Source organism: Convolutriloba macropyga, chromosome 1 (assembly GCF_964194025.1).
Source record: "Convolutriloba macropyga chromosome 1, txConMacr16.3, whole genome shotgun sequence".
Classification (NCBI taxonomy): Eukaryota; Metazoa; Xenacoelomorpha; order Acoela; family Convolutidae; genus Convolutriloba; species Convolutriloba macropyga.
The window spans coordinates 40698234-40716946 of record NC_134468.1 but is presented as its reverse complement, the minus strand read 5'-3'; the positions used below and the strand labels follow the sequence as shown (position 1 = coordinate 40716946).

General features: G+C 34.0%; 2 protein-coding genes across 2 annotated transcripts in view; one reads left to right on the top strand and one right to left on the bottom strand.

Moving 5' to 3' along the window:
* The first annotated feature begins 805 nt into the window (after positions 1-805).
* LOC142348912 (uncharacterized) lies at positions 806-5953 on the top strand. Its single transcript, XM_075400397.1, has 2 exons — positions 806-1292; positions 5733-5953. Exons 1-2 carry the CDS (start codon positions 845-847, stop codon positions 5900-5902), a joined length of 618 nt encoding a protein of 205 aa, XP_075256512.1. The 5' UTR covers positions 806-844; the 3' UTR covers positions 5903-5953.
* A 7308-nt stretch (positions 5954-13261) lies between these two features.
* The window catches only part of LOC142340773 (uncharacterized), a 59981-nt gene continuing 54529 nt past the window's right edge, over positions 13262-18713 (bottom strand). Inside the window, exons 6-7 of the mRNA XM_075391516.1 lie at positions 14150-14394; positions 13262-13690 (exon numbers count right to left, since the gene is read on the bottom strand). Coding sequence (XP_075247631.1) covers positions 13401-13690; positions 14150-14394 — 535 coding nt within the window. The 3' untranslated portion in view covers positions 13262-13400. The remainder of the gene's footprint in view (positions 13691-14149; positions 14395-18713) is intronic.

The following is an 18713-nucleotide window of genomic DNA, read 5'->3' as shown; positions in this document are numbered from 1 at the left end:
TTGAATTTCGCACTTTTGTTCTGCTCCTCGTTGCGCTCTGTTCCTTAAATTTGGATCCTGAGTCAATAACCTTACTCCATAGTTTGCTGGGCTCTGCTGAGTTGTCGGAAGAGACTAAGTTTTGGTGGTTTTACCACATGAAGCTGCCTGATTTTTTGTTTGTTCTTAGTTACCTGCAGTTTCTCTGGGCAGATTGTTCAGGAACAGTGTCGAATTCCTCTGGTGTCATTTGCTTCCCTACTAGTTCGGTACACATGCGATTAAGCTCCTTTTGGAGTCTAAGTTCGTCAAGGAGCTCTTGAAGGTCGACTGCTTCTTGTTGCATCTCTTCGTCGAGAAAGTCTTGTGCTGCCTGCCGTTCAATGACTTTGAACTTCAGGAGTTGCATTAGTTGAATAGTCAAGGTTGACTTTGTTTTCGTTTTACTTCACAAGGCTTTGGACTGTCTTATTGATTAATGGTTACTTGGTTTATGATTTCCTGCTTCACATTCCTGCTTCACATTTATGATTTCCTGCTTCACATTCCTGATTCAAAAAATTATTGCACTAGAAGTTTTATCTGTTAAGAGTTAAGCAAAAAGTTAGGCTTCGAAAGTCATGAAATATCAAAGTTAGAGATATGACTTTTACAGCGATGATGAAAGCGAACTAATAAAATTTGATCAAAATAAAAAGGGAAAGTGTGGGGGGGGGGGGAGGGGGTAAACGGTTAAGGACCGTTGACAACAACAATGAAGACACAATTAAATTTTACAATTCTTTTCCTTGCGTAATTGTTTGTTCGTAATCATATAAACTCATCTTGACCTTTTGATCGGAAGCCAAGAGCATTTTCCAGATAAATGATTCGCTCTGCGTTTCGACTGCGAGCGTGCTCTCGATTTTTAATATTGGAAAGGCTTTCTTATTCATTTAAAGCGACTCTATCTTTTTACCAGCTGCAAGCGTTCTGCTCTCGGCATTCCAGCTTATTCTCGCCAGTGCTTTGTTATCATGCCTTGAGAGACATGTCGACGGATAGAGATGATATGGAAGACGCTCCACAATATATTGATGACAACAATTTTGATGCCGATATCTTTGACGACGCTTTGGACCCCAATACTGACCATCTCTACAAGTTTTTTGTTGTCAACTTGAACGACTGTCACGTGAAAGACGTGATCAGAGAAGTTTTCAACGTCCACAAAACTGGTCAGATACAAAAATTGATTGACGAAAAGAAAGTTCTATTAAATGGTGACCTGGTGATGAAACGTACTAAGTCAGTTGCTGAGAATGATATAATTGGTAAGTAAAGTCTGATTATGCAAAAAGTGGTGGTCTAATTCACTTTAGAGTATGCTACAATTTCCTCAGCTATATAATTAATATCTGCGAAGCGAAAGCGGTGATTTTATGTGACTTGTGGTTTAATGGACTAGGTGATGAGTTGTGGTGCTCTTTCGTTTTATATAACTGTAAGCTGAGTGGAGCTATATTGCGAGGCTCATTGTTTTACCTTTCAAAAAACTGTTTTATTGGGGTGCTGTCTTACAATTCAAAAACTTTTGGTGATCTTTTAAAATCGGTGGTTGTGAAGGTCAGTTCCTTACGCGACAAAACTTGGATTATTGTAGCTTTCCTGGCCCGTGTGGTTTTCTTTCCGAAACTTAATAGTTAATTAAACCTCTAGATTAGAATGCATTTTTTGCCCATTTAGACGTTTTTGGCTTTTAAGTTTATAAAAAGTGGAGGTTGAAGTTGGTTTTTCTTGTTGTTTTTGTGACCTTTCAGTTTTATTAGCATTGTTTAACAAATTTTGTCAAAGTTAATTTTTCTGCCTATTACTTCTTGCTTTTCTGATTTGTTTGTTTCGTAGTTTATTCAGAACTTTTTTATGGATGATATTACTGAGACGAGACATTTGATTGTATGATGCGACAGTTTTTACTGAAATAAATTCTTTTTGTGTGTGTGTGTTCTCTGCCGGTTCTGCAAGAATCTTACGCAAAAAATGAGAATATATTCAAATTTACAGAGAAGGCAGTGAGGCTCAAGGTCAAATTTACAAAACCCAATTTGTCCATCCTGCTTGTTACTAATTTCTATAGAGAAAATTTAGTATCAAACGAATTGTAAGGTTTGAGTGCTCTGTGGCTAGCTGTATTTTTTACTTCTCAACTTGTGCATAATCTTCTATTTGACACTTAAGCATCAACATTTTTTAAGCAGCTTTGATCTTTTTAAAAGTGTCTGAAGTATTTTTTTATTGATGGTTTTTCTTATGTTGACAACGCTCGTTCTAGGAAAAATTGATCTTTTTGTCACGTGATTTATCGGCTGACAAGGTTCCGTATTGCTGGAAAAATTTTGATGCGCACGGCCTTAGATGGTTCTATTGATTTCTAATTCAAGACTTAAATTACTTAAGTAGTCTTCAGAGTGCTTTAAGTGTTGAAGGTACTTGGAAGGCCTGAAAGGTGAAAAAGTTACTTTTGTTTTTGAGCAAAAAGTGGTTGTTTTTCACGTTCTTTGTCTTAAAGTTTTTGCTAGATGGCTCTTATATTGATATCTGTAAAAGTACAAACGTTTTTTACATTCCATGATTCGTTTTTACGTAAAATGTGTTGGTAATTGAAACTTAAATTCCTAAATATGATAGTAATTTTGTAGTTTTATTGAAGTGCTTTGAAAATTTTTGTTGTTATTAGATTTTTTGATCAATGAAATGTTTGGAAGCTTGACGATAGTCTACTACTTAATTTTTTGTGAAAATTAAAAAAGTTACGATATAAGTATTGCAAATTTTTGCGACTTGCTCAATTTTTTTCCGATAAAAAAATGGTAATTGGATCGAATTGTGAGTTCTCTGAACATTTGGGACGAAGAAAGTTTTTATCAAAGGTTGTGCTTCTTTTAATGTGTATATTTTTGTGGCATTATTTTTGGTTTTTTCGACATAAGCGTCAAAAGCGAGTCACTTTTTTGTAGTTTTTTCTAATTTCAGATCTTTTTCTGTTTGCCTTATGTGCCGCAAGATTTCTGCTTGCATTCAATTTACTTCTTATACAGAATATAGCATATAAGTATGAAGAAAAAACTTATCCGAATGTTTCGTGTCACTTCCAACATTTCTGATCTTAAGTTATCGATAGTTTTTGAGCTTGATGTATGTATGCATAAGTTTTAGCATTACAGTGTTTGTTTCTGAGATATTGATATCACAAGCTATAGGAAATAATTGAATTGCACTCCTTAGTGCTAACACGCTGATCCTAAAAGTGTAAAAACTTTGAATGCTTTCTTTTCTTTTTCATGGACTTTGTAAAACTATGTTTGGCTGGCATTGTGGAATTGGTCCGCTGGTCAGGAACAGAAGATTTTTTTCCATTCAATTCTTTGGATTGTATTACAGGTCTTGTCCTTCTATATTTTCTAATGTGTGATAACATAATTTTCCATGACTTATTAGAGTCAGTTAGCTGGCTAATCTTTCAAGTATTCAGATTACTGAGGTTGTTGGGAAGGCCTGAGCCTTAAATTGTGCAGTTTTTGTTTTTCCCTGATTTTTGAGTTACTTGTTCCAGAATATAGAGGTGGTTTACCAGCTCAATTTTTTTTCTGGATAACTTATCTAGAGCTGCAAGTTTAGTTCTTGTTCCAATTTTAGGTTTAGAATATTGGTTCCGAAGATGAAAACACCAAAAATATTCGCTACTTGATGCTGATTTCTATTTTCTTACATCATTCGCTGCTTGTCTCTGGCAGGTCGTTTTTTCCTCGTAAAGGTTTTTGTTGCGACCATATGACGTCACATTGATTTCAAATCTGCCTTTTTTCCATTCCTTTTGACTGAATTGCGTGTGGTGGCGTCTTTTTACGACTCGAAGAGGAGTATTGGTGGAGCATTTCTTTAGCGGAAGTTTTGTTGAAGTGTATATGAAACAGGAAGTGAAATTCGTGAAAAAGTGTCTAGTTCAAGTTGATGAAGAGCTGATAGAAGAGAGAGTGATTTTTGTTCACGTCGCTTAATTGAGAGAGATCGAGAAAAGGTGTGAAGAAAGTTTTTATGAGCGAGAGGATATTCCTGAACGTCTGTGGCTTTTTGAAAGAATTTTTTTTCTTAGTTTTAACTCCACCTTTTTCAGTCAAATGTGCTTTTGCTCAATTATCTAGACTGGTAATGGATCGTTTATAAGCTACTTTTACACTTTTTGTGTCAGTTTTTTTTACCATTTTGTTAAGCTTTTTTCGCAATTTTTGTATTCCTCGTCAAAATTTGATAGCATTTCAGGAGGGTTGTGGTTAAAACCATTTGTTCTATCACTTTTGGTTGTCTCTCAATTTGATTAGTTTTAAGTTATTTTCGTTGAAAGTTCACTAAGTTTGAGCAAGTTTTTGCCAATTTTTGTTCTTTTTGAAATTTTTTTTGCCTATTTCTTCCAATTTTATGGTTCTCCCCGTCATTTTTATGATTGATTCTTAATTAAGAGCAATTTTACTGGTGTTGTTACCATGAAATGACACTTGAAATCTAGACAGGGCACTTTTAACTGAAATAAGTTTGTTTTCAGGTTTTACTCTTTGCTTTTCTAACTTTGTTTTTTAAATATTTCTATGTAAAGTACGGGTCGGATGATTGATCTAGCAGATTTAATTGAAAGTTTTCTCCGAATATTGTTTGGCAAGTGGTTTTTCGAGAATTTTGCTCAAATTTTGTAGTGGATATTTTTTCAGTTTTTTTTCTTTTGCCATCAATTTTCCATTTGCTCGGTTTTTTTTATGAGCCTGTTAATTTATTTTTTAATTGTGTTTTTTATTGCGATTGATCTATATTTTTGTTTTACCAGGTCTTGCCTGTGTTTCTGAAGTCGGAACTTAATGTAAATTTTACCAGATGCTTTTTGGTTTGTCTTTTTATTTCTTCATGTAAGCTTCCCGGTTATTGTCCTAAAATGTTTAGTGTAATTATGTTTAATGCCAATTAAGAGGTGAGGATGGTGAGTTTCCTACTCCGAGTGGTTTCCATAATTCTTTTGGTTATTGCGTGATTAAGTTTTAATCACAGGTGAGTTACCGCTCTGAAAAATGACTTTCCTCACTTTTTGATTATTTTACCTGAAGGCGATAGGGTCAACTGAGTATATGTCACACTAATTAAAGATTATTTGAAGGCAGATACTGTGAACAACACTTAAATTGTACGATTTCAAAATCAAAATGTGAGATCTCAGCAATTAGTAAAAAAAAAGTAAGTGAAATTTTTATTCGTTGATCGTATTTCTTTGCATTGTTGTTTTGACACTGCAGCGATACAAAGCTATTGCAGCTTTTTGATGACAGTCTATCAGCTTTGTTTTTTATTGTTTACGCTAATTGGTATGAAATATTCACTCATGCTTGCAATCGGGTGTTGAAGTATCGGCCTTCAACCAAGTCATGCATTTATTGACCAAATTTATGTTTGCTTGCAGTATCCAAGGTGTTATTATCACGCACGCAATCGGGGCTCGAGTTCCCTGCTCTCAAACAGTTTTACCAAATGTAGGCCGATTTTGATTATTTGGGCCGTGAACACATTTTCATAGCTCAGCAAGTCAACGTTTTTGTACATTGAATTGCGAGGTTATAAAAGCAGGAAAAATAATAAAATAGCTCACGAGCAGCCAAAATTATAAATTAATGTTTAGGAGCTATTTCATCACCCCGTACTTTTTAAGCGATTTTTAACTTTTTGTTTTGTTTTAGACCTTTTCAAAGCATCGGATGATGATAACTTTACAGTGCGAAGAGCAGTAATAAAGTACATTGAAGAGAATTCAGAAGACAAAGACGAACCTGATGAGAAAGTTGATGGGAGATACTTAAAGCGAATGGCTTGTGTGAGACTGTATAACCATCTTGTAATTGTTGATTGATATTCTAATATAAACAATCTTAGAATCAATTTAGTATCCCATTTGTTGGAATTTTTTTGGAAAGCGCGGTAATAAGTTGTTGCGATCCGTTCATGGAGTCAATCCGAGCATGATCTACGCTAGTTTTGTCTGATAAAGTTCAATTATCTTTCAATAAATGCTATCAATAATATGCATTACGTGGTCAATGTCCGAAACGGCAATTTTCAATAATTTTGCGTTTTGTGGAATCCAAAACCATTTCGAACAAATTATTATCCTAAAACTTTATTGACCGAATTTTATTAGTAATTACTTGAGAACAAATTCAAAGACTTAATTTTTCTTGTGATCAGTGCTATGGGTAATTTCAAAACCACTAACTTCCTTGTTAATCCAGAATTAGTATCGAGAGGGACATTTCCTAAATAAATCACCAATTAGGCTTCGTTTCATTTCAGTTTAACGCACATCATTATAGCTGTAAAAGGCCTCTATTAGTACGTCTTGATATTTTCAAACATTGTCAAATTTATTGAACATCCAACCAAAGATGCGCTTCATCAGAAACCAGTTCAACTTTTCTACTGCTTTTCCTAAATTTTATTTTCCTAAGAGAGGAGGTTACGCATCAAACTTTACTGAAAAAACTTTTCTCGAAAATAATTCTCCATTCTCTATCTATTATTTAGGAATGCCCTCTTTATCTTTTCAGCTTGCATTGTACAAATAGGATACCAAAAGTTCTTCAGTTGATATTATAAAGCGGTTGTTTAACTGAAGTGTGAAAGATAAAACTTTACTATTTATAAGAGAAAACTTAAGTAATTTCAATGAAAATACGTCCTATGAGTTGATTTGATCTTCAGCCATTGCAATCATCACCAGCCATAAGTGGATTGGAAATTTATGCCAATAAGTTTAAAAGGTTGATTTTTACGTTAACTAGGAATCAATTTTGCTCAGTGAAGACCCGTTAAAGTCAGAGTCTGTCAATAAAAATCCTTTTCAATTTATAATAAACGCAAGTTTTTGCTGAGATGTTGAGAACTGCAGAATAATTTAATTAATCTGAGCACTCTGACTCCGTGGAAAAACGCAAAATGGTGAAAAATTTGATTTTTAAGCCTATTTTCGTTCCCCAACAAAATTTTAGAAAATTTTCTAGTTACTTCCGTTCTCAGCAAAAATGCATTAAATTTGTAAACTGGAAATGACTTTGTTCAAAATTTGACTTTCTCTCAATGTTACATTTTAGTTTTTGAAGTTTTGACGGTGCCCTTATAGTTAAATCATTTGTGTGGAACTGTTTCTGAATACCGTAACCAGAATATTTAAAGCCGTGTATTTTTTTCTAGGGAAAGCGGACATCATGGATAATCGTTTAATGAATTTTAGACAGTTCTGTGCAATTAATTGGTTTTGCTCAGTTTTGTGCAATGATCATTTGAATTGTTACGGAAGTTCTACCTTATCTTTTCAATATGATAGCAATTGTGCATTTTCATAGCAATTATAATGAATACGCCTCTACTGATTTGTATATGATGAATATTTAGTCGTGCAACGGCGAGAAATGTTTTGCACGGTTTTTTATTCCATTTGCTGTCCTGTCTCTTAGTGTCATTAATGAATGGTCTCATGTATAACACTTTTCATGTGTAAGGCTTTCTTATTTATAAATTCGTGCATGTGGCTTTTAACGATTTTGATATGATTTGCTCAACAAATATCAGATATTTTAAGTTTTCTGCTTTTTGGACTTTTTGGTCTTATTACTCGGTCTGTAATTTCAGGTGTCTTAGATTTTCTGGTTAACAAAAACTGAAGCTATTTCATGGTTTCAGTTAATAGCTTATGGTTTGTTTCAATTTTGAGAACATTTGTTTTCAAAAGATAGCGATTGTTCTTTTTCAAGTGTCTCCTAGTTACAGTTTTGACAAGTCTCCGTGGTATCGTGGAGACTATTTTGCATCTATTTAATGTTTCCATTAATTAGCTGATGGTTTTTGGTTTTGAGATTATTTGTTTTGAAAAATTTCAAATATGCTTTTGTCTAATTATTTGATTTTCTAGTTAGGAGTTTAAAGGACTATGGTGTCACTTTTTTCAAAGCTTTTTCAAATTCGATTTTCACTAAGGTTATTTGTTGTCTATTTACTTTGCCTCATTACAATTCTACAAAGCTGCTGATTTCTGTATAAGGTCCCATAATGTAACCGTTTACTCAAATATGCGGTTATTGGTTTTAATGGCTTTGTTAACACTGATTTATTTGGAAATGAAGTTTTTATTTTCATTCCTACTTTGTTTATTGCATGCTTTAAGGCTGATATCCGGTCTTGAGTTTGTTCAACTTTTTGGATTGTAATTCAGGACTTATGAGCTCACGTTTACTTCAAATCTTCCTTTTGTTCATTCATTCTAGCAATGATTGATTAACGTGATATTCTTCACTCTTGTTGGAGCAATTTCTCGTTCATTCGCTTGAGTAAAATTTTGGCCACACTTGATTTATCTCACTCTCAAAAATGACTTTCCTCGCTTTTTACGGTCAACTCTAAACTCCTAACTCTATAGATACCTAACTCTAAATGAATGTTGTTTAATGGCTGCTGAGAGAAATCACACTAATTTGAAATTTTCTAAATCAAACTAGCATATCGGCTATCACTAAAATAACTGAAAATTCTATTCGCTCATTTTCTTCGCGGCAATTTGCGACCGCAGGTCTATGAAGTTTTTGCAGATATTGTCTGGCAATCTGCCAGCTATGTTTTATATTTTGAAACTAAAATAGTGAAATCTCAGATCTTAACAATAAATTTGACTTGGAGCCTGCAGAACGTGCCAACACAAGTTTATGAAGTCAGTTGTTTCAAATAAAAAAATTTCGTTCTATCTGTGTTATTGTAAATAAGCTAAGTTGAATTCTGAGTTAGCCAACTGAATTTGACCAAATTAACAAATTCAAAAGCAGATTAGTTCCCTCTAGTCCTACGAAGAAAAGAAGACGAGTTTCTATACCACGGGTATTTACTACCCATTAAATTGTGATGGCATTTACTACCCATCAAAATATTGGTAAAATTCCAGATACCTCAATGCAAAGTTAATGAACTAACTTTCACATGGAAACAAAAAATTTCCCAAATTGTGATGTGTTTTCACATTTGTTCAAATCTGATTGAGCTAAAGTTTGCGTTAATTATTTGAGCGAGAAAAGATGTGAATGTATTGTGATTTTGTGACAACTTACTTTTTACTGCGAAACTTAGAGAATTTCAGAGACCACTAGTGTAGAAGATCGTTTATGTAAGAAAGTTTTTGAATTTGAATCAGGAGTTGGTGTAATACCATCTCAAAAACAGTTTTTGTTTCGGCAAAAAGATTGTTACGTAGTACTTTTGACGGCCAGTATTTTTATCACTCAGAGGTCTATTTTTTGGATTTTGAATACACATCACTCAGAGATTTAATCAACAGCAAACTGCATTTATATGCTTTTTGCCGCATCCAAATAATTTCCAAGGTGTCTACTGCTAGATTTAAATGCAAAACTATACCAACTGTTTTTAATAGTTTGCAGAAATTTAACGTTAATGTGAATTTATATATACAAAGTTTTGAAGAACTAGCTCCATTCTATTTTCACTGTCAAGAGAAAGATGACACTATTTTTTCAACCAATTTTAGCAGTCATAATGTTGCATTCTGTATAAGGTTGATTTCTGTATAAGGTCCCATAATGTAACCGTTTACTCAAATATGCGGTTATTGGTTTTAATGGCTTTGTTAACACTGATTTATTTGGAAATGAAGTTTTTATTTTCATTCCTACTTTGTTTATTGCATGCTTTAAGGCTGATATCCGGTCTTGAGTTTGTTCAACTTTTTGGATTGTAATTCAGGACTTATGAGCTCACGTTTACTTCAAATCTTCCTTTTGTTCATTCATTCTAGCAATGATTGATTAACGTGATATTCTTCACTCTTGTTGGAGCAATTTCTCGTTCATTCGCTTGAGTAAAATTTTGGCCACACTTGATTTATCTCACTCTCAAAAATGACTTTCCTCGCTTTTTACGGTCAACTCTAAACTCCTAACTCTATAGATACCTAACTCTAAATGAATGTTGTTTAATGGCTGCTGAGAGAAATCACACTAATTTGAAATTTTCTAAATCAAACTAGCATATCGGCTATCACTAAAATAACTGAAAATTCTATTCGCTCATTTTCTTCGCGGCAATTTGCGACCGCAGGTCTATGAAGTTTTTGCAGATATTGTCTGGCAATCTGCCAGCTATGTTTTATATTTTGAAACTAAAATAGTGAAATCTCAGATCTTAACAATAAATTTGACTTGGAGCCTGCAGAACGTGCCAACACAAGTTTATGAAGTCAGTTGTTTCAAATAAAAAAATTTCGTTCTATCTGTGTTATTGTAAATAAGCTAAGTTGAATTCTGAGTTAGCCAACTGAATTTGACCAAATTAACAAATTCAAAAGCAGATTAGTTCCCTCTAGTCCTACGAAGAAAAGAAGACGAGTTTCTATACCACGGGTATTTACTACCCATTAAATTGTGATGGCATTTACTACCCATCAAAATATTGGTAAAATTCCAGATACCTCAATGCAAAGTTAATGAACTAACTTTCACATGGAAACAAAAAATTTCCCAAATTGTGATGTGTTTTCACATTTGTTCAAATCTGATTGAGCTAAAGTTTGCGTTAATTATTTGAGCGAGAAAAGATGTGAATGTATTGTGATTTTGTGACAACTTACTTTTTACTGCGAAACTTAGAGAATTTCAGAGACCACTAGTGTAGAAGATCGTTTATGTAAGAAAGTTTTTGAATTTGAATCAGGAGTTGGTGTAATACCATCTCAAAAACAGTTTTTGTTTCGGCAAAAAGATTGTTACGTAGTACTTTTGACGGCCAGTATTTTTATCACTCAGAGGTCTATTTTTTGGATTTTGAATACACATCACTCAGAGATTTAATCAACAGCAAACTGCATTTATATGCTTTTTGCCGCATCCAAATAATTTCCAAGGTGTCTACTGCTAGATTTAAATGCAAAACTATACCAACTGTTTTTAATAGTTTGCAGAAATTTAACGTTAATGTGAATTTATATATACAAAGTTTTGAAGAACTAGCTCCATTCTATTTTCACTGTCAAGAGAAAGATGACACTATTTTTTTAACCAATTTTAGCAGTCATAATGTTGCATTCTGTATAAGGTTGATTTCTGTATAAGGTCCCATAATGTAACCGTTTACTCAAATATGCGGTTATTGGTTTTAATGGCTTTGTTAACACTGATTTATTTGGAAATGAAGTTTTTATTTTCATTCCTACTTTGTTTATTGCATGCTTTAAGGCTGATATCCGGTCTTGAGTTTGTTCAACTTTTTGGATTGTAATTCAGGACTTATGAGCTCACGTTTACTTCAAATCTTCCTTTTGTTCATTCATTCTAGCAATGATTGATTAACGTGATATTCTTCACTCTTGTTGGAGCAATTTCTCGTTCATTCGCTTGAGTAAAATTTTGGCCACACTTGATTTATCTCACTCTCAAAAATGACTTTCCTCGCTTTTTACGGTCAACTCTAAACTCCTAACTCTATAGATACCTAACTCTAAATGAATGTTGTTTAATGGCTGCTGAGAGAAATCACACTAATTTGAAATTTTCTAAATCAAACTAGCATATCGGCTATCACTAAAATAACTGAAAATTCTATTCGCTCATTTTCTTCGCGGCAATTTGCGACCGCAGGTCTATGAAGTTTTTGCAGATATTGTCTGGCAATCTGCCAGCTATGTTTTATATTTTGAAACTAAAATAGTGAAATCTCAGATCTTAACAATAAATTTGACTTGGAGCCTGCAGAACGTGCCAACACAAGTTTATGAAGTCAGTTGTTTCAAATAAAAAAAATTTCGTTCTATCTGTGTTATTGTAAATAAGCTAAGTTGAATTCTGAGTTAGCCAACTGAATTTGACCAAATTAACAAATTCAAAAGCAGATTAGTTCCCTCTAGTCCTACGAAGAAAAGAAGACGAGTTTCTATACCACGGGTATTTACTACCCATTAAATTGTGATGGCATTTACTACCCATCAAAATATTGGTAAAATTCCAGATACCTCAATGCAAAGTTAATGAACTAACTTTCACATGGAAACAAAAAATTTCCCAAATTGTGATGTGTTTTCACATTTGTTCAAATCTGATTGAGCTAAAGTTTGCGTTAATTATTTGAGCGAGAAAAGATGTGAATGTATTGTGATTTTGTGACAACTTACTTTTTACTGCGAAACTTAGAGAATTTCAGAGACCACTAGTGTAGAAGATCGTTTATGTAAGAAAGTTTTTGAATTTGAATCAGGAGTTGGTGTAATACCATCTCAAAAACAGTTTTTGTTTCGGCAAAAAGATTGTTACGTAGTACTTTTGACGGCCAGTATTTTTATCACTCAGAGGTCTATTTTTTGGATTTTGAATACACATCACTCAGAGATTTAATCAACAGCAAACTGCATTTATATGCTTTTTGCCGCATCCAAATAATTTCCAAGGTGTCTACTGCTAGATTTAAATGCAAAACTATACCAACTGTTTTTAATAGTTTGCAGAAATTTAACGTTAATGTGAATTTATATATACAAAGTTTTGAAGAACTAGCTCCATTCTATTTTCACTGTCAAGAGAAAGATGACACTATTTTTTCAACCAATTTTAGCAGTCATAATGTTGCTAGTGACAATGCTTGAAAACAACTGCAAAGAAATGTCACTAACTTCTCATCTGAGTTTTGTTAACAACCGCCAGGGAATCAATTGTAGCCATTTTCAGAGTGTCAATTATCTGTAAAACACTTAAAATTTTTAAAACTTATAGGTTTTGTCTGCTGTTTTTAGGCACGCCGGAGGGCTCGCTCGTTACTTCAATAATACATTAGCATAAGAATTGCATGTCTCGTTTGAGAACAGTTAGAAACGACAGATAACAAGATAATGATAATTTTAAAACAGTTGAAATGAATTCTTGAGCCTAGAGACAATTTTAAAATGTTGTATGAAAAAATTTAAAAGTCCTATTGGACCTCGTGAAAAACCATTGCTCCTCCCTCTCAAACATAAGAAAAAGGAAAATCTAAACAAACTCATTAAATTTTGTAAGATATTAACAAAACTAGCTATAAATTAGCAAGATTGGCACCGAACATTGTAACTCTTATTTCTTTTTTTGAAAGGGACAGTGATTTATGAAACATTGGATGCTTCAAAATGTGTCAGTTCCCGTCAAGAATCATCGGCTCAATTTTGATCAGCGAATTTAATTAACAGTTAACTGGTCGTATCTAAAGTCAAACAACATTCATCGGGCGTATTCTATTTGGTAATCAATTCGGTCTTAATCAATTCACTGGGGATCAGTTATTGATTTCGGGCTCTTCAAATTAGCCACTAATAAAAGTGTTGACTTGAGATATTAATCAACATCATTGTAGTTTTGAAATTCTTGCAAGTTCTCATCATATGTGATCACTCGGAACCTCGGAGGCACCAACTCCTCTTCTTGTGCAATATGAATGACTTGTATCTTTGAAGCAGATGGCGAAGGGGGAGGAGAGAGGGTTGGCTCTTTATTGTTGGGAGGGCTGAGAGGCTGTCGTTTTCTCTCGTCGGGGGTTGTGGGGGCGGGTCGTGAGTTGCTCAATATCACAGCCGAATTGTCCAAATGGCTCTCTCGGAAGTCGGGTACCATTTTGTAGTCACTGCCTGATAAAAAAGATAAAATCTTGTTTATTTCAATGATAGGGGCTACGGAACTCATAAGAAAACAAAACGTCATTTGTGAACTCAAAGCCCAAGTTAGTCAAATCCTGTCTTTAAAAAGTCGACCAAAAGTTCCGTTAAATCAACCAATGGAGGATTTTGGTAGAACTAATTCCATAAAGTAAGAAACTGAATATTTACTTTTGTTGCGAAAGCGATTTTGGAAACAACTATCAGAAACATTTGTCAAAATTGTAACTCCAAAAAGCCAACAATTTTAAAGTTTAATATGGAATTGTACACATAGTATGCGTTTTTGCCAAATCATCTGATTTTTATTCATTTAATTAGCTACAATTGATTAAATGTTGCATAGAATAATTTCAGGTGGCGTAATTTTAAAGTTCATGTCCTCAAGGTTGAAACAAAAGAGAGAATATCCTTTCTTTTATCTCGCCTTACCTAACTGCGATCGGGTGAATTGTGTGTTTGGGCTACTGTGTCGCCTTTGTGCTGTTAGTTCCAACAATCCTGCAGTATGCTTTTGTATGTCTATTTGAGATTCTTCAGCATCGCGGGAGACACTGCCAAGTTGTGCTAGGGAATCATTCTGCACTACAATGGTCGGGGGATCTGACACTTGTGCTTTCTGGACTGCGGTTGAAGACTCGTGTTGTGAACTGCTAGCTCTACTTTTCTTAACCAAGCTGAAAACAAAAGCATGACACAGCTAATGCTTTAGCAGAGGGCTGTTATAAGGAGGCTCACTCAAATTATGATAGCGCACTAACAGCTTTATGGTACTCCTGAAGATTTGGAAACAAGCCGGGTAGGAACGGAAAGTTATACGATTTTGAAAACAGAGCCAAATTGATTCCGACCTGGAATTCTTTCCAAAACAAAAGCAAGTTCTCAATTCAAAACTGTACAAAGATAATAAAACAGAAGTAATTTGAACTGATGTGAAAGTTTGAAAAAGTAAAAATTAATTCAGATAAAGATTCAATTTTAGGTTGTTCTTCAGGTAGTTTTTGGAGTATAACATGTGTTAATTGAGTACTGAGTAGAGAAGAGTGAGTTAAATGATGGCGGTGAATTTTGTTTCTTAGTAGCACTCTTATTGACATTAGTGTAACCAGTTAACTACAGTTCGTAGTAGAACTCAGAATTCTTCTCAATATCTTAGGGATTAAAATTTGTATTTAGTAAGAAGACTAAACAGTTAGGCGTTATTAGGCAAATCTAACTAGTTGTTGGAGACACTTAGTATCGCTTAATACTAAGTTTTTAAGTGTTTTTTCATTATTAATTTTGGTATTTAAAAAGGGGAAAGGTATATGGTTGTATTGGATGTAGCAACTTCACTTCAAATGTTTCTAGGACAACATAATTACTTACGAATAGCTTCATCTAAATAGATATACCTAATTGGTGACTATTAAATATAACGGTCAAGCAATCGCTAAGTGGGTTAAATTAGGGAAAGGAACTTAGAGAATAGCGTGACGACAGTGCGCATCAACAAGACGATTTGTTTCTTAGAGTTTTAACAGGCCGCGTCCTTTCGAGGAGAGGAATATTGAAGGTAGCCAAGCTAGGATAATCCATGTAGTACGTATGATTGAACCAAGTAGAAATTTCTAGGTCTGCAGTAACCCTAATTACCTGACGGTTAAAGGCTTAGCGTTCTTTTCAGGTGAATTTTTAGTCGACCAGCTGGCTTGTGGATCGAACACCGACAAGCTCTTGACGCCAGCTTCTATGTTCTTTAAGTATATTGGTTGATTCAGTGTTTAACTGATTGAATTGAGAACCTAGTATAGTTCTTAATTTCGGGGACACCAACTTCTCTTTTTTAATAACAATCTTTTTAATATAAGATAATATCTAATAAAGTACAGAAGCAGCAAGGCTTATACTTGTGTTATTTTCTGCATTCAATTAAAAGTGTTGCAACGCCTAAATATCAAAAATAAAGCTGAAACGGAGGGCGTGGTATAACCCTCTTTTCCATTTAAGAGGAATTTTGTTTTAATACTAAGTTTGTAAGTGTTTTTCATTATTAATTTTGGTATTTAAATAGGGGAAAGGCATAAGGTTGTATTGGGTGTAGAAACTTCACTTCAATTCTTTCTAGGACAACATAATTATTTACGAATAGCTTCACCTAATGGATATACCTAATTGGTGACTATAAAATATAACGGTCAAGCAATCGCTAAGTGAGTTAAGTTAGGGAAAGGAACTTAGAGAATAGCGTGACGACAGTGCTCATCAACAAGACGATTTGTTTCTTAGAGTTTTAACAGGCCGCGTTCTTTCCAGGAGAAGAATATTGAAGGTAGCCAAGCTAGATTAATCCATGTAGTACGTATGATTGAACCAAGTAGAAATTTCTAGGTCTGCAGTAACCCTAATTACCTGATGGTTAAAGGCTTAGCGTTCTTTTCAAGTGAATTTTTAGTCGACCAGCTGGCTTGTGGAGTGAACACCGACAAGCTCTTGACGCCAGCTTCTATGTTCTTTAAGTATATTGGTTGATTCAGTGTGTAACTGATTGAATTGAGAACCTAGTATAGTTCTTAATTTCGGGGACACCAACTTCTCTTTTTTAATAACAATCTTTTTAATATAAGATAATATCTAATAAAGTACAGAAGCAGCAAGGCTTATACTTGTGTTATCTTCTGCATTCAATTAAATGTGTTGCAACGCCTAAATAACAAAAATAAAGCTTAAACGGAGGGCGTGGTATAACCCTCTTTTCCATTTAAGAGGAATTTTGTTTTAATACTAAGTTTGTAAGTGTTTTTTCATTATTAATTTTGGTATTTAAACAGGGGAAAGGCATAAGGTTGTATTGGATGTAGCAACTTCACTTCAATTATTTCTAAGACAACAGAATTATTTAGGAATAGCTTCATCTAAATAGATATACCTAATTGGTAATCTCACCACAATTAACGCAATACTTTGTAAGAAATTTGCGGGAAATTTTGCGACTGGTCAACAATAATTACCACGTATCTTATATAGTTTTGCGTTTTGTTGCGTAGATCTTACATGATCTTGCGTTGAATTTAGCGTTGATCTTACCGAAATGCAACGTGTAGACCTAAGCGTATGATACCCGAACCACTGACCTCTTGCATCATTGGCTCCTTTTATAAGAATGTTCCACAGCCCTTTAGTTGGCTTTAGAACCGCACTCTTTATAAATCGTACTGTAGCATCAAGCTGCACGTAATTTTGGCTTTTCGATTCGTATATCCGACATAACTTTGCGGTTTCTGAATGTAGATTTTAACAATTTTGCGTTTCTAAGCGTATTTATACAAATATTCAGTATCTAATAGTTGCATTTACCCATATTTTGGAGTTCCATAGACAATTGTTGAGATTCTATATGTAAAAACTTGAGTTTAAAACGAGTTTTCAATGCACTCAACATGAAATTGACAAAAAAGAGACTTCTGAGACTCTAAAATCCGGAACCTAACCCTAAATTTCATCCTCCACGTACCCAACTACCTCTCTCCTCCTACTTATCGCAACGCACCCAGCCCTCCTCAAACACGCACACACAAACACACACAAACACTTAAACTCATAACTAGTTGCCCAAAATTATTTAAAACCTATTGTGTAAAAACCTACGCAAAATTGCGTAAGATCTGCGCTAAATTCAACGCAAAATTATGTAAGATCTATGCCAAGTCGAACTAAAAATTATGTAAGATCTACGCTTATTTCATTGCAAAATTAGGTAAAGTCTAAGCTAAATTTTGTTACTTTGTAGCTTTCCTATTGACATTAGAGTAACCAGTTAACTACAAATCGTACTTATTTTAATATAGAAAACAAACTACTGTTCTGCTAACTTAGATTTCTTCTCAATGTCTTAGGGTTAAAATTTGTCTTCATTAAGAATAAATTAAACAGTTAGGCGTTATTAGGCAAATCTAAATAGTTGTTGGAAACACTTAGTATCCGTTGATACTAAATTTTTAAAAGTGTTTTTTCGTTATTAATTTTTGTATTTAAACAGGGGAAAGGTATAAGGTTGTATTGGATTTAGCAACTTTACTTCAAATGTTTCTAGGACAACATATTTATTTACGAATAGCTTTATCCAAATAGATATACCTAATTGGTGACTATAAAATATAACGGTCAAGCAATCGCTAAGTGGGTTAAGTTAGGGAAAGGAACTTAGAGATTAGCGTGACGACAGTGGGCATAACCAAGACGATTTGTTTCTTCGAGTTTTAGCCGGCCGCGTCCTCTTCAGGAAAAGAATATTGAAGGTGGCCAAGCTAGGTTAATCCATGGAGTATGGATGGATGAACGGAGTAGAAATTTCTAGGTCTGCAGTAACCCTAATTACCTGATGGTCAGAGGCTTAGCGTTCTTTTCAAGTGGGTTTTTAGTCGACCAGCTAGCTTGTATAGTGAACACCTAAAAGCTCCTGATGACAGCTTTGATTCAGTGTTTAATTGATTGAATTGAGAACCTAATATAGTTCTTTTTTTTAATAACAATCTTTTTAAGATAAGAAAATATCTATTCAAAAACAGATGCAGCAAGACTTATACTTGTGATATTTTTCTGTATTCAATTAAAAGTGTTACAATGCCTAAACAACAAACAAAAAGCTTAAACGGAGTGCATGGTATAACCCTCTTTTATACTTGAAAGGAAATTTGAGGTTTTTAATTTTAAAATCCCTCGCTGTAGTATATTCTTTCAATGAGTTATTCTAGGTAGAATTCTGGACTGGAATTGTGACTAGGATAAACCTCCATCCTTAAAATTCAATTTCTTTAAAGGCTACAGAGTTTTCTAGTATCTTTTTTGTTTCAATCCCAGTGTTTTTATGCCCACATACTACATGTTGTGATGTTATCTGTCTGGTTACTGAGTAAATAAAGCACTTTCTTCTGGGTGTGAGTTTCTAAAAGTTATATGCTCACTAAGTTAGGGAGAGGGTAAAATTGATGTTTTTAATCCTGTTCTGTTAGTTTTA